Genomic DNA, 15,796 nt, shown 5'->3' with positions numbered 1-15,796 from the left:
TCTAATGAAAATTGTATTATTTGCTAAAATAAATTAACTCTAAATATAAAAGCAAAACCCCTTCCCTACAATCATCTTATGGAATTTTTTAACATTGTTATTTAGCGTTAGTTATACATTATTTCCCATAATTCATCACGAATGGCTGCGAGCCTGTGACGTATGGCTTTCTAGGGAGGGGATAGGAAGAAAGTGGTCAACATCCAAAGCATCGGAATAAGGATTAAAATTCAGAGGTAAATTTATTTTAATGTCATTTCCTTCTAGTCGATCCACTTAAACCTCAGTTTGCCACTTTATCACCGGGTAAAATGAAACTGACCATCTTTGCAGGAACGATAAGTAATCTCCACAATAAACGTTTATCGTTAGCCCCTTAGCTTAGCGACGAGCTAAAGTGTTGCTATCCAGCGAAGCTATGAATGTGTAGAGAAATAAGTGGCAGCTGACTTACCTAGCCTAGCCTCTGGCTAACTAGTTCCCATTTAGCTTTCTGTGGCTTACGAGCTGAAGAGAAAAACACTCTAAAGATATGTAACGGCAGATGCAAAATAAGCAGCCTAAGATTAATTTACAGCAGCTAACCAGCGACGTATCAGGCTGGAGACGATGTAATCATGATATGAGATCAGATATCCACCAGAATGCTAGCATCGTAAAGCTAACAACCTCAGTACTGTGACATTAAGTTGTGAGAACGATATTGTTCAGTCAGCTAAAGGTTAACCTTGCAGCCACTGAGTGCCTATAAGGTCACGCTTATGTTTGGAAACTGCGCGGCATTGTGTGCGCAGCCATGTAAAAGTTAACTGTCACCGTCGGTTTGAAGTGACAGCTTTCATACGCAGCATTTAACGTTTTCCTTTAGAGGTAACCTGATGAATTTTGATTGATTAGAAGTCACCGAGTAGCTAGGGCTAAGCACCAGCTATCTCATGACATCTGTCACTGGAGTAAGAAAGTTCCAGATCGCGATGTGTAGCTTTAGTTTCTGTGAACAGTGTTTATGTCTCTTACTAAGTAACTACTTGCGGTGATTTCAGTCTGACATGTTGAAGAAAAAAATTCGCTGCTTTTGACTGACACCCGCAGGTCCGCTACATTAGGGGGTGAACATGTTTAAAACGGGCATTTAATGTAGTCAAAAAAAACCTTATTCTGCCAAAAGCACACATAGCTGTGGCTCTGTAGTTATTTGTTGCCAAATGTTCCTGTCTGTCAGCGTGGGGCTACATAGTGACAGCTGATATAGTTTAACTGGGCAGCCCTAGTCAGATCTGCTGCTGAATCACTAAACGCTGATAAATATATTCAGTCTTTATATTGGGCTCAGCTATGAGAAACTATGAGTTTCTGCTCAACAGTGTTTGCTTTTTTCCAATTACAATTTGTAATAATTCAGCTGAGCTATACAACCTAAGAGCGTAAGTGAAGTAGCTTCTTTCTTTTTCAGGGTGAAACATTAACGTGTGAGAGTGCAGTCCTTCTTGCCAAGGAAGGAGAGGCATCAGAGACCATGAGTGAGAATGGCCCTCATACGGAGGTGCCTATGTACTTTGAGGTGGAGGTGGATCAGCTGGAGCGGGATGACGAAGAAGATGACAAGATCCACTTTGGCAAAGACGGTGACCTAATTGCTGAACCTTCGTCATCCTCTGGTCGGGTCTATGACCGCACCACGGTCCTCATTGAGCGGGACCCAATACGACTGGATGAGGAGGGAGAAGAGGAGGGTCACTGTGGAGGGGATGAAGATGGAGTCACCTTCCTAACAGAGGGAGAAGGTGATGGAGATGAGGAGGAGGGATCGCTGGCCTTTATGACAGACCCAGATGGGATGTCGCAGGGTTATGTGCACCACACAATTTCTCCTGACCAGATCCAGTTCACAATAAATCCAGGGTCCACCCCAATGCCACGCAACATCGAGGGGGCTACGCTCACCTTGCACTCTGAGTGCCCAGAGACCAAGCAGAGAGAGGTGAGCAAAAATAAGTGCATCTTGTCCAGCTGTTACAAGACATATGCTTGTTTGGTCATCAGAGGCTCCTCTGATTGGCTCTAAGGTAGTGCACATGTATGACAGATTGCAGTGATTGCTTGTCTAAGCTGTTTCAGTTATTACAACAAATTGCAGAAGAGCAGATGGTTTAAAGATTTTATGATTTTATCCTCTAATAATATAGTGATCTTTTTTTTTTAAAATCTAGTTTGTCCTGGTGAAAAATGGTGTGCAGTTGAAAATATGTCACTGTGCTTCAAGTTCTTTTAAAGGATCTTCTCAGCAACTATGCAGAAGTTGCCATTCTGTTGCCTTCAGCAGTAACCTATCTTAATTAGCAGAGATGAGCAGCATAGTAAAACCATCTGATAGGAAGTTTGCACTTGTTAACCAGTAGGTACCTAACATAAAAGGTAGGGAGGCACATTGGGGAAAAACATGGTTCTCTTTCCTGTGTTTAATCAGTTGATTTAGATGATATATAGCCTACAGAGCCATCTTTATCACTATTATGATCCTTTCTTTTAACAGTAGTCTATAAACATCTGAGGAGCACAGTTGTGGGACATTTGTGAGAGAAATGTTGCCAGATTCTTGTCTGATACAGGATTGTAGCTCACAACAGCTGTATATTTTTAATTGATGAAAGGTCTGGACTCCGGGCAGGTCAGTTCACCACTAGGACTCTTCCACTTCAAAGCCATGCAACAGATGCAGTAGCATTGTCTTACTGAAATATTTAAGGACTTTCACAAAAAAGACATCATCTGGGTAAAGCATATGTTGCTCTAAAGCCTGTATAGACCTTTCAGCATTGTCTTTGCAGATGTGCAAGCTGTTAATTTCATAGGCTCTAATGTATGACCCACACAATCAGAGATGCAGGCTTTTGAACCGAGTGCTGATAACAAGCACGTTGGTCCCTTTCCTCTTTAGAGGTTGCAGGAAAAATGAGGATGCAACACGACCTGAACAGTTAACTGTGTTCACAGACACAGATTTCTAAAAGTGTTCCTGAGCCCATCCAGTGATTTTTGGCCTTATCCCTTGCACACAGAGATTTCTGCAGATTCTCAGAATCTTTTGAGGAACAATATTCTGAAATTGTTCCACAAGTTGTAAATGTAGATTCTTTTGTAAATTGGTGAGCCCCTTCCGTAAAAGAGAGGCAGCTTACTTCTAACACTGCCTCTCTACGATCCTCTTCTTATATCCAATCATGGTATTGGCCTTTTTTTAACAGTTCATCTGATTCACTGCAAAGTGTTGAAAGCGGTTTTGTTGCCCCCATCCTAATGTTTTTATGAAATGGTAAAATGTCTGCTTAAACATTTAGTAAGTTTATTGTGTTCAATAGAAGTTACACAAAAGTTTTTGTTCATTTTACACAGCACCAAGACTTTATTGGGTTTAAAAGTTTTATAGAACAATAGAATTACACTTAAAATTGACTGCAAACTTTTCAGAGTAAAGCATTATGACTATATTGTCTTGATCATGGTATTTTCATATTTTAAAATCATATTATGTATTGAAGATTAATATACTAGTAAATTTAGATTTTGTTATCATTAGATGGGTGTGGTGCTGGAGCAAATGCCTTATTATTTCTGAATATTATTGGCAGAAACTTTGCTGCTTTTGTAGCCAGTTTGGTTTGAAAGGTGAAGTTAAGTCAAGGTTTGATTTTATTTGTTAGCAGTGTCCGCTCAGTTTTTAACCCCTTTACCAACTGCAATAATAACAAATATCTAAAGAAAAAGATTTTGAGCAACCCTCTGAATTAAAAGACAACTATATATTTCTTGCAGCAGTATAGAAGCATACCGGGATCTTTTATTGTGTGTGTCTGTATGTGTATGACTTCAAGCCACTTCTGAGAAATGAATTTAAATTTATATTGCACAACAGTACAATATAAAGTGGTGCCACACTCTTCTGCAGGCCTGGAATCATAAATAGTCATGTGCATGCAGGTCTTTGTAATATGTTAAACAAAGCAAATATGAAATATGAATCCCCGCGGAACGCGTGCACTGGGGTGTGGATGGTTTGTCCAATATTTGTTGGCCACGCTAAGCACTCCTCTTTCATAAACCAATTTGTAATGGAGTGGTCTCTTCCACTATGCGTGTGGGAAGCTGGAGCATAAAGTGCTCCCTCGCAATGATCATATTCACAGTGTGGTAGAATCACAATGGTGTGGGAGATAAATGCAGATCTGAGCTGCCAGCTTTAGCAGGGTTCTGCTGTGGGTTTGCGTAGATATTTGCTTAACAAATGATCCCTGCCACACACTAATAACCAGACTGAATGGTTTCAGACTACCATCGCTCAGATTAGCGCTTGTCAGAAGCACCGAAAGCTAAGTCAGCTGTGTGTAACTTTCACTGTATCACAGTTGTGATACTGGGTGTCGTGGAGTTCTGCAAACACTGCAAGGTTCATGCTGAGTTTTCTCTGATGCATCTAATATTCTCACTTGCCTTGCTTTGATTTAAATTGGGCTACAATTCGTTTTTACAAGAATACTAAGAGGATTTAATTTAGTAAATGAGGTAATAGCAGCAGAGGAAGGAGAGTCTCTTGTTGAGGAGGCCAGCCACAAGTTTTCTCCTCCTGGTTTTGTGTTCAATACACTATAGAATAGAGACTGGGCTGCTTTTATTCACAGTGCCCCCAGGATATTTGTGTGAGAGCAGAGCAGGAGACTGCCCCACTGCAATGGACATCGGTGCTGTGAAAGAGAATTGAGGGTTAGTCATCACTGATGTCCTTAATGCTCACCCGCTTTGTGTACTGATGGGAGGTTGAGTCATTAAGTTCAAATCCTATCCAAAAGGCCACCCTGAGTCAGACTGTCACCTCATTCAATGGCAGGGCAGGTTATTATTATTTCTGAGCTGGATTTACTAATTTCTCCCTGTCTTGTTGAAATGGTGTTGTTAAATAAAGTTAAAACGCAGATTAACAGATTTTTTTAAAGAGATTTGATGCAATCCTTTTCTTAGCACCAGCATTATTTCACTATGTTTTAATTCCACTTACCATTTTTATTCTTTCACTTTCAGGTAAAGCGGTACCAGTGCATGTTCGAAGGCTGCACAAGGACGTACAGCACAGCAGGAAACTTGCGGACACACCAGAAAACGCATCGGGGCGAGTACACATTTGTGTGTAATCAGCAAGGCTGTGGAAAGGCCTTTCTCACCTCTTACAGCCTTAAGATCCACGTCCGTGTTCACACCAAGGAGAAGCCATTCGAGTGTGACGTACAGGGCTGTGAAAAGGCGTTCAACACGTTGTACAGGTGAGCCTTTTTTGTTGTCTTTCATGTCGCTGTCTTTACATTGCTGTGGAAACTTGAAGTTTATATGAAGTCACCTTTATCATCACTGTAGGTTCCATTTCAGTTTTGTTAGACTTGATCAAAAGTAGGTTAAGATAATTAGACCTAAGTGTTGGGGGCAGTACACAAAGCGTGATGCAGTAGATGTTTTGACACCAAAAAATGACTCAAGCGACTCGGGACTTGATTAAAAGAGGAACATATTTCAGTCATTCCGTCAGGTCTCTTGTTTGACCACAAGATATATCAGATGTACAAATCAAAGGGCATCCAAGTATCCAGTTTGCACTGTTTCAGTAGCAATGTCATGTGTCTGTGGCTTGATGCTGCTGTGCCATCATCGTAAGCTACACAGGGCTTAGAGCTGTTGAGATTCCTGATCTAACTTTACATTGTGGATCACATTAGTGGTTCGTCATGGTTTGCTTCGCATAATCAATCTTTGCAGCAAAATAAAACTGGTCTTCCTCATTCACTGAAACGCCATGCGTTTCTTGGAAAAGATAAGAAGTATGATTAAAAAAAAAATGCACCAAAACTTAACAGAAAATAGAATTAACAGAGCACTGCTTTCCTTTTTACGTTGTGCTACATTCTTGGTTATTAAGACATGTTTGCAGACAAGTAAGCGTTTATTCACCATTTACCTGATCTTAGTGCATCTCCTCGAACAAAAAAATCTTTCGTTCCATTTATTGTATCAGCACGATGGATGCCAAAAACACTCAAAGTATTCTCTCTCTTTCCCTCCAACGTTTACCCAAAAATATGTGTTTATTAGACACTTAATTTTCGTATATGATTTGTTCTTGGATAAAATCTCTTGCACTGAATCCAAAGTATTTCCAAACAACTGATGATGATCCACTTTAAGGGACAAGCTCTTCATGTTCTCCTGTGCCAGACATTTTTTGATTTTTGCTGTATATCTGGTCTTTTGATGTGGTGTTACTCGTCCAGATCAGTCCAGCACTGCACGCTGTGTTGTCCAGGGCACAGCTGTGATTGACTGATGCAGGCACGTGGTCAGGTGCTGTTTTTTTTAGGAAGGGCTTGGTTTGCTTTTGCTTTCCATTCAGTTTGCAGAGCATGCATTTTTAGTATCACTAGACCATGTTCATTTAAATGTGAGAAGCCAAAAATCGTGATTGAGTTTAAAATTCTATTAATAGCCCCATTTCCCGTCTGACTCATCTCTTTCTTTTTTTTTGAAAGATTTTTTTAAATGAAATGATAGCACATGCTGCTGAATGCCACTGCGTTTACTTTGTCCCGCTCATATTTTCCCATTGTGGTTTAATGAAACACTATTTTCTCTGCAGGCTAAAAGCACACCAGAGACTTCACACAGGCAAGACTTTCAACTGTGAATCAGAGGGATGCACAAAGTACTTTACCACCCTCAGTGACCTGAGGAAGCACATTCGCACACACACTGGGGAGAAGCCATTCCGGTGAGCATTTCCTTTTTCACAGCAGGTTTAATTTTCTCCCAGTTAAGGTGAAGGAACTGCTGTACAAAACTTTAAGGGTATTTAAATTTTACTTATCCATGTCAACTATCCATTTTTCTTCATATAACGACACAGGGGGGCAATGGGTCATGACTTTAATCTAGAAGGATGATGAAATCCAGCCTTGAATGTTTTTCACTTTGTTTACATTTGATCTCACACTGTTTTTTTGTTTTTTTTATGTTTTTGCTTTCAGGTGTGATCATGATGGTTGTGGAAAAGCCTTTGCTGCAAGTCATCACCTAAAAACACATGTACGGACTCACACAGGTATACAGTGTTCTGGTTCACCTCAATTATCTAGGGAAGCTTCAACAAAGATGTATTTATTTAGCTCTTTGCTCTAATGATTGCATGCTTGTTTAGGGCAGGTGAACACCTTTCCTACATGCCAGCTGTCAAACACACAGACAAATACTAGCTTCCCATGTATTTGGTGGGGTTTTTTCCCCTTATATATCAATATAGTAGATCATGTTCAGCTGAACAAGGAATGACTTGAACTGGCTTATGCTTTGTGTTGTTGAAAAAGAAACAATTACATGTACAAGAACAAGCTGTATCAGGATATTAAAATCCAGCTACAGGATTCATTGTACTGTGTCCATTTGGCTGGATTTTGCATATTCAGACTGAGGAAAAAACAAAAGCATGTAGCTTAACAGTGATGACACTGCATAGGTAGAATACTGATTGGGTAATTTACCATTACCCAATCAGTAGCCCCATAAAGTGCTATTTAAGTACCAATGTAACACTTTGTAAAGGGTGTGGAGAGGAAGTACTTCTACTGTTTGCTAATTGGCTGAAAAGGGGACTTTACTGGAAACAAGAGAACCACAAAAAAAAAAAAAATATCGAAGATCAAAAATACACCATGAAAAGCACAGACATTTCTTCTGTACTTGGTTTCACTTCAGCTGTTATAACTTCATGCCTGGCTGATGCACCAACAGCAGCACAAGCAAGAATAGCCCACAGATTTTTATCACAGACTTTGTACACTGCGTCCATCTAAAAACAGAGCTCTCTGCAGAGAGACGGGCCACCCCGACTACGAAGGTGCTCGCCCTGCTGGCCCATCAATTCTGCTTAACTGACCACTCAAAGCACTTTTAACTATAAGCTTCCTTCACCCAGTCACATACAAGAGCTTTATTCTATACCTAACCTACACCTTTTCTAATCATCACACACACCATATCTTACCCAAGGACACTTTAGAATGAAGCTAGGGAGCAAACCACTAACCTTCCCCTTGAAAGACGCCCCCTACTACCTCCTGAGCCACAGTTGCCTCAAGGTTGAAAACAGGACAGTTTTCATTATTTTTAACGTTTGGTTTTGCTTTACTACAAACAGTTTTGTATGTTTTGACTTCTGTTGTCTCTGCAGCGACTTAGCTTAAGAACCAAGAATTCTGCGAACACAAAGAAGACTAGCTCATATTAAGAGTTGTTTCACATATTTCTAACACTGCCCCCTGGTGACAGTACATAGCTATAGCGTGTGTAAGTCTGCAACGCTAGAGTAAGAGCAGGAAACAGCCATGCTGGTCCCTTGAAAATTTTATATTATTGTGACAAGAGTAAAGCTGACTTTTTAAAACCCATACGGCTGCATTTTTTTGTCACTGAAAAGTCATCATTTTATTAATAAAGCTGCAACTTTGAATTAGGTTACTTTTTCCTGCCAGGAAAGATATAAATAGTAAAGAATAATAAATAAACGAATCAGTCTCAGTCTGTATTTTCTGCCTTTGTCTCTGCTCATTCTGTAGGGGAGAAGCCATTCAACTGTCCTAGTGATGGCTGTGAGAAGACTTTTAGCAGCCAGTACAGCTTGAAGAGTCACATTCGGGGCCACGACAAAGGACAGTCCTTCAGCGTCTCTCTCACCCATCCACTCTCTGAAGTGAGTCACAGCACAGCGTCTTGTCAGAGTGTGGGCACACTTGGCACAGTCATCGTGTTCTCCATGGACAGCCTCAGGGCTACATAACACTGTGCTCCTCGTGCCATTTACTGTATGCTGTGTTCTGAAGTAAAGTGCTCTTTTGTTGCTTTTCACATAATAAACAGTTGTGTTATAACATCTCATATCACAGGTATTACTACATGGTACATTGACTTTCTACAGAGCATGTCACCATAAAAGTAAAGTATTTAACTTTTCCACTTGTGCAGTGGCCTGTGTTTTTAATGGCAAATGTTTATAGACCAAATAGATTACATTGTTCTTTCTTTAAAGGAATAGTTGTTAATTATGTCATTATGTAATGGACTACCTTGTATGGTAAAGCCTAGATTTTTACCTATTTTTTACAGTAGCTTTCATTTCCACGACTCAGCACTTGGGGTGGCTACTTTAATCAGGGACCTTTCGATCTCTTAATTGCAGGATGCAAATCACTCGCTGTGCCTCAGTGACTTGAGCCTCATCTCTACAGACTCAGAACTACGAGAGAACATCCATAATGTGAGTTTGAACTTTATTTCACCTTTGTCAAACAGACTGTATTAACACAGTAGAGGAGCTGTCAGGATGATCAGTGAGATGTCAGTTAAAAGATATTTTCAGTCTTCAGTTTTTATATTCACTGTATTAAAATGTCAAGGTTAAAGGCTTTTGTTCATTTAAATTTTATTGCAGGCTCAAAATTTGGACCTCAACAATGCCACCCCTGTGAAAATCTTTGAGCTTATGTTCCAGAGTCCTGAAAATAGCATCAGCCAAGATGATGCTCATCCCAGCGGTAAGAATATTTCATTTAAAAATCGACCTGTTTGGGTTTTCTTAAAGTTCTTGTTCTGAGAAGTTTTTTTTCCCCCTTGACCAGAGAACCTTGCTGAGCGCTTCGGCTTGGACACTCCCACCCAACCGGGAGTGACAGAAGCCTCCTCTCTCATCTCTTTCTCTGTCAATCCTACCTCCTCATCTTCTTGTTCACAAAACGCTGCAGTCATGGAGGCTTCTTCCCAGCTCAATCAGAGCTCTTCCTCCCAGACCTCCACCCCTGCCTCCATCACTGCAAATGTTAGCACAACACAGCCTCCTGCTTTCATGCAGCAGATCTCAGACGTGCCACAGGCTTCTGTCCAGCCACAAAACCACGTCACCCCCCAGCAATATGTGGCACTGCCACCAACATTTCTACAGCAAGATAGTACTACCCAGACCACTCCACTACCACCACCCATTGCTACGCCTGCTCCTGCCCCTGCACTGACTGCCACAGCACCAGGTCCTGCTGTTGTTGCAGCTACCACAACAGATGCTCCAGCACCTGTGGCTCAACCTGTGCCTTTGGCCAATAATCCTGGTCCAAACTCTGGCCCTGGTCTGGCAACCACCCCTGCCACTATCACCATAGCACCCACACAGAACCTGCTGCAGCCCAGCTTGGTCATGTCTGACCAGAATCTCCAATGGATCCTTAGCAGTGCCACCAACAGCCAGCAGAACCCAGAGCAAGCAGTGAGTAATGATCCCACACAGAATCTGTTCTCCTCTTCATCTTGTTCACAAGAAAACAAGGTAGCACAAACAAACTATGAAACATTAGGGAAAGTATGGCTTTTAATTCATACACAGTCCATCCCTTTTTGATACAGTCTAAAAAAAAAAAAAACCCCAAAAAAAAGAACATGGTGTAATCATCTTGAGGATACTGATATTTATTGTTAACCCTTTTGAACTTTGGTGTTTTTGTTTATTCACAGCCACATCAAGGAGCTCCAAAAGTGGAAAAGGTTTTCTTCACTACAGCCATACCAGTGGGAGGCAATGCTGGTAAGCCACCGTGAAACCAATCTTGTGCTGTTGACATTGGCCAAAGACTAAGGAAATCATACATTTGTTTTGCCACTAAAATACTTGGGTTAATGATGATTAGTTAAATAGTATGCAATAGTTACTAGGAAAAGTATTTGGTAATACAAACGCGAAGTTTGAGGAAGGAAATGGCAATCTCAGGCTGAGGCTTGATAGTAACCATCTTTCATTTTTGCTAAATCTTTTTTCCACCTAATTAAATGTAACATTTATGAAATGGGGAGGAAAAAAGTAAGATTCCCTGAACTCTTTTTTTTTTTTTTTTTATTAAGAATTCCCCAAATATATTAATATAAATTGACAAAACAGAAAATGGGGGGGGGGGGGGGGCTCTAATTAGCAAGTTGAAGTCAAAGATTTTTGATTTGTTAGTGATTGCTGGTGAATTTACAGCTCTTATGGTCCTTAAAAGAACCACTGCCAGGTCTACCAGATGATGGTGTTTTCATCAACGTTTACAGTTCATGTTGCTGATAGGAACATGTGGTCACCTAATCTATTGTAATGTTTCCATCTGTAAATATTGACAGGGTACAATCAGACAGCCTACTTTTGCAGACACCACTGTGGTTTTGACTAATTTCTTTGCATTGGCCTAATCAAACGTAATGTTTCTGTTGTAGGTAACTCAGTCCAGCAGATCGGCCTCAGCCTGCCAGTCATCATCATCAAACAGGAGGAATCCTGCCAGTGTCAGTGTGCCTGCAGGGACTCTGCTAAAGACAAGAGTGCAAAGAGTGCCTCCTCCATCGTTTCAGCCCCATCACATCAGCAGCCACCAGAGCCCCCTCCCCCGCCACTATCAGAGCCTCAGCACCATTCAGCAACTTCATCTTCCTCATGCTGCCCCCCCAAGTCTTCCTCCAAGGTGGGTGAGGTGACACTGGAGGCCCCCTCTTCTTCTTCTTCTTCTTCTTCCTCCTCCACAGCTCAGACTTTCTCCACAATAGTGAGCGGCACTGCCGCCAACCCACCCTCATCTGACGGGTTAGCCAGTATGGACGTCTCAGACTTCCTGTCCCTGCAGAGCCCTGAGACAGCCGCCAACATTGAGGCTCTGCTGCTGGTCGCAGATGACTTCAGCATGGCTACTGATGGCAATCCTTAAAAGAGCTGCCTTTGGAGTCTGGCACCACATGTTTGTCTGTTGCACCCACTCGCCCACAAGCGTCGATTCCACCCACACCTCGAGTCACTCTCCGAAGTTATGCCTCTTCTTTCACCCTATATAGCGTGTGCATTGAAACCCCCCAGTACCTGCAGTGCATTCTGCTTTGTATGGCACTGGGACAGGTATGGTATATATACAAAGTATGTGTAACTTTTCTGTTGAGTCTCATTGCAGTAGTTGAGTTTTAGCAACTTAAACGCTAATTAATGCAGGGAAAAGGCAGTAGATCCTTTGTTGAAAAGATAAACTCTTTATAATAATCCTCACTCTGAATTGATTGAAATGACCAAGTGTTGTCCAAGCACTGATAATTTAGAGTTTCATTGTCCTGGCTTGAAGGTCACACACCTTAGCAGGAAAACAAAACTCGTCTGTCCTTGTACTGTATCCTCGTACTGTACTACAGGTCCTAACAAATTCTTTAGGCTGGTATGCAAATAACCATAATGCACTGTATATGAGAGGATTTTGCTACAATTTTAATCAAGCATTGCTCCCAGCAAAAATTTAAAGAGCTTGGTCACACAGCTTCCCACGTGGCTGTCTTGTAATATGAAGTGATTTCCTCAGTATTTTGTTTGTTTTCTATGAAGACTAGTGCGGTCCAGATAATGTGATGATTCTTTTTTACTTTTTTGAGAACCTGTGATCAGATCTGCCTGTCTCTTTAAGCGACATAACGTCAATAAGTTGCCTATAACTTAAACTAACTTAAAATTGTATATGTTAATTTATTTAAATGCCTGATTCTTTCAATATAATGATACTATCATCTTTGAGATAGCAGAAATAATCTATTAATTTATTCCAATCACATGTTTTTTTTAAGTTGAGCTGCTTTTTTGTTACTGAATTGTTTTACCTTCATAAGAACGTAAGTATTGTAAAAACGAGGCACGTGTAGTAGACTGCACAGTCAAGCAAAATATCCTCTAGGATCTGCTTGTTTGCAAAAACTTGCCCACAACTAAACTATAAGGAACTACTGTCAACATCCCATCTTCTTTAGGGTTGTGACCCTCTCAGGGATGCATCAAGTCATAACTGTTCCTGGTTCCCACAATTTTCTCAGACATGCATTTTCCTTGCCGGACGGCCCACACTCGCAGTAGCCCTACGTTTTTGCTGCACTCTTCCCTGTTTATTGCACACTAACTTGTAAAGTTGGTTCTGCATATCGGTTAGGCTGATTTGCGGCACCACTACAGAGTTTTTGTATAAACCTGCTGTAAAGTAGCATTTAAAAGATGGTGTCCTGGTGACAATGTAAATATGGTACATTTTAGTGTAAACATCTTTGAAAAACTTGTAGATTATTCTAGAATTTGTATTTTTGTATAGACTTTTGAATTGCTAACTCTGAGTTTGAACCTAATGTATACTCTGTTCATTCTTCTCCCCGTCACGTTTATGCAGAAGATGTTTTTGCTGTGTTTTAGTTGAATAGTTATACAAGCCGCTGGGTTTCTGTATAGTCCACATTGTAAGAAAATATATGTAATGCATAGCCTCTGGCTCAGAGTATAATTTAACAGTATTGTTTCGCATGGGACACAATGCAATGATGATAGAGTAAAGGCATTATGCCCTGTAAATGACAGTAGAGCTTCTTGGCCTTACAACATTAATTGTTCTGTAAGCCTCCTTGCCTTGATAGCCTCTGCTTTAGTAATCGGCTTGTTGACACTCTGTTTTCACATTCACCGACTCTCAGGCAGCCATTCCAGCAGCAGATCACACCAAGGCAAAAGCATGGAGATTTTCCAGTTGTGATATTGGGAAAGTCGAATGGGCTTTACCAATATAATACTATAATATTTCAGCATTGACTTAAAAAAAGAAATTAAACTCAGCTATATAACAGATGCAGACATTATGATTCTGCTTTTAATTTCCAATTTGCAGAATCAATCTTTAAAAAAATAAAAATAAAAAAAAGTAAAGTTTTAATCTGGCTCCTCTGGTGTGATTTAGGAAATTTATAGGAGCCACAAGGCAAATTTCCTCCCATAATACAATATTAATTAGATGTCTGGAGCATCCAAATCTGACATTGACTCCAGTGGATATTAAAATAATTCCCACAAAGAAAAAAAAAATACCACCGGGAGTCGTACCTATTCACCATTATACATTTTCATACAGATCATTGGTGAACCCAACTATGCAATTTTAAGTGTGGTATTTACAAGTTCAGTTACCGACTCAAAGATTAAATGGTTACTTATGCCTCCCATTAAGTAATATTTGCTGCAATATAGCTTTGAGCTACAGTGCTCCTGTATATTTTGCATTGAATGGTGTGAATCTGGACTGTAGTGAATCCATGAAGTACTGTTTCACAGCCACCCTATGGCCTCTGTAATTGGTTTAATATCAGCTGGATTTGCATGTTTAAGTATTTGGCAGTTTTGTTATTTTAATCAGATATTTTCCATTTTAAGCTTAAATATGTTTAGAATTCCATCCAGTTTCATCATTTCGCACGCTTCAGTTTAACATGTGAATTATTGGTTTCTTTCATTAAACAGAGAAATTTTGCCTTTGTCGGCCAAGTTCACGTGGCTAATATTTACATCAGTCTGTAGTGTCAGCAAATCAATTGTGGCGACATTTGTTTGGAAGCAGATTGTTCACAAGTGTAGATTCTTTGGAATTTCTGCCATCAACATTTTCCACCAAACAGGCTATATTTTCCAGGAAGAGCTGGGGCAGGGAGAAAGAGGAAAACGACATGCTTCCAAAGGAATGTCTTGACACCCAAAGAGTGAGGAAATGTTAAGAATTTGTATTTTTTAAAGAATGTATAATGTGAAACTGTTTGCTTATGCGTTTCATATAAATATGAGTAACTTTCTGAATTGAGAGCAATATAATACTAATAAAACCTTATCCTTGTCACTGAAATGTTTGCTTGGTGAAGCATTTTGTGTTACTTTAATAGAATTCATTCATTTAGTTAGATAGCAATCAGCAGGTGGGAGGGGTCTTCCTCTTCTCTTCATTTCTGGAGTGGTGCGGACACATCCTGGGGGGATTTCCTCTGTAACATTTAACCAGTATCATTAAAAAAAAAAAAAAAAAACAATAACCATTTGTAGTAGAATTCAGAGACCAGAAGAAAACTCACTTTTAGGGCATGACGCAAGTCCTTCAAGTCATTCTCGATCTTTTTGCACAGGGCTATTTTTTCAGACAGGTCCAACAGTCTGTCCTCGATGTCCTGTAGAGCCTGCGGAGGACGTGTTGGTTAAAATGCCTAGCACCATCAGGCTAAAATGTCATGCTGTGACTCACCTGTCTAGTCTCGGAGCCTGCCTCATCAACGCACCCAGACGGCAAATCCTCTGCGCAACCTGCAAGTGTTCAAAACATACCTGGACAAACCCGCTGATAACATGAAAGCTGGAGGGCAGCAGGCGACCTTACCAGTTTCCGAGGCCATGATCAAATACACATTTGTCTTGCAAGCTCAGCGTGTTTCATAGAGGAAGGGCATTTGGTGTTTTTAAGCAGGTGTGCTCAGGTGATTTATATTTTACTAATTAGTGAATGACGAGGGAAAGAACTGCCCAGGCCACTCTGGACATATGTTTCTACCACTGGGGGAGGACAAAAAAGGCACCAATAAGTGAAAGGGTATATTTCGGGGTATAGTTTCCCATTTTTGACTTAACTACTCAAAGTTCTGAGAAATTCACTTGAAGTTAATAATCTGTTTGGGGTTTTTGTTGTTTTTTTCCCCCTATAAATAGCAAAAAAAAAAAAGACAGGTTTGTTTTTTCCCAATGAAAGTGTCTCGTATTAAAACATTTTTATTCACTGCTGTTTTTCCTCTTTTTCCGTAAACGTGATGCATTTTATTTTAAATTTTTATTTTTGATATAACCAGGCTCATAATTTTTATTTATTTGCAAAAGGTAAAA

General features: G+C 40.3%; 1 protein-coding gene and 1 long non-coding RNA gene across 2 annotated transcripts; one reads left to right on the top strand and one right to left on the bottom strand.

The window, feature by feature from the left end:
• Positions 1-135: 135 nt before the first annotated feature.
• Positions 136-14,777, top strand: mtf1 (metal-regulatory transcription factor 1). The gene is made up of 11 exons (XM_026183624.2): positions 136-236; positions 1,454-1,981; positions 5,074-5,312; positions 6,674-6,805; positions 7,062-7,135; positions 8,646-8,779; positions 9,266-9,343; positions 9,518-9,620; positions 9,705-10,342; positions 10,588-10,657; positions 11,323-14,777. The coding sequence occupies exons 2-11, from the start codon at positions 1,517-1,519 to the stop codon at positions 11,805-11,807; spliced, it is 2,418 nt and encodes an 805-aa protein (XP_026039409.2). The 5' UTR covers positions 136-236; positions 1,454-1,516; the 3' UTR covers positions 11,808-14,777.
• On the bottom strand, positions 14,264-15,398 carry LOC113031499 (uncharacterized). The gene is made up of 4 exons (XR_003273745.2): positions 15,300-15,398; positions 15,168-15,226; positions 15,001-15,102; positions 14,264-14,913 (listed from the first exon to the last, which is right to left on the bottom strand). It is a non-coding gene; the product is annotated as an uncharacterized LOC113031499 (long non-coding RNA).
• Between the last annotated feature and the right edge of the window lie 398 nt (positions 15,399-15,796).

The sequence above is a fragment of the Astatotilapia calliptera genome, chromosome 11 (assembly GCF_964374335.1).
Source record: "Astatotilapia calliptera chromosome 11, fAstCal68.1, whole genome shotgun sequence".
In the NCBI taxonomy this organism is placed as follows: domain Eukaryota; kingdom Metazoa; phylum Chordata; class Actinopteri; order Cichliformes; family Cichlidae; genus Astatotilapia; species Astatotilapia calliptera.
The sequence above is the reverse complement of the archived record's forward strand: the minus strand, read 5'-3'. Positions and strand labels throughout refer to the sequence as shown.

Excerpts from the sequence above, each read along its gene's own strand:
- mtf1 (XM_026183624.2), top strand. The coding sequence starts at position 1,517 with ATGAGTGAGAATGGCCCTCATACGGAGGTGCCTATGTACTTTGAGGTG. Across the intron at positions 6,806-7,061 it reads ACTGGGGAGAAGCCATTCCG|GTGTGATCATGATGGTTGTG; the intron begins GTGAGCATTTCC and ends TTTTGCTTTCAG. Across the intron at positions 9,344-9,517 it reads TACGAGAGAACATCCATAAT|GCTCAAAATTTGGACCTCAA; the intron begins GTGAGTTTGAAC and ends ATTTTATTGCAG.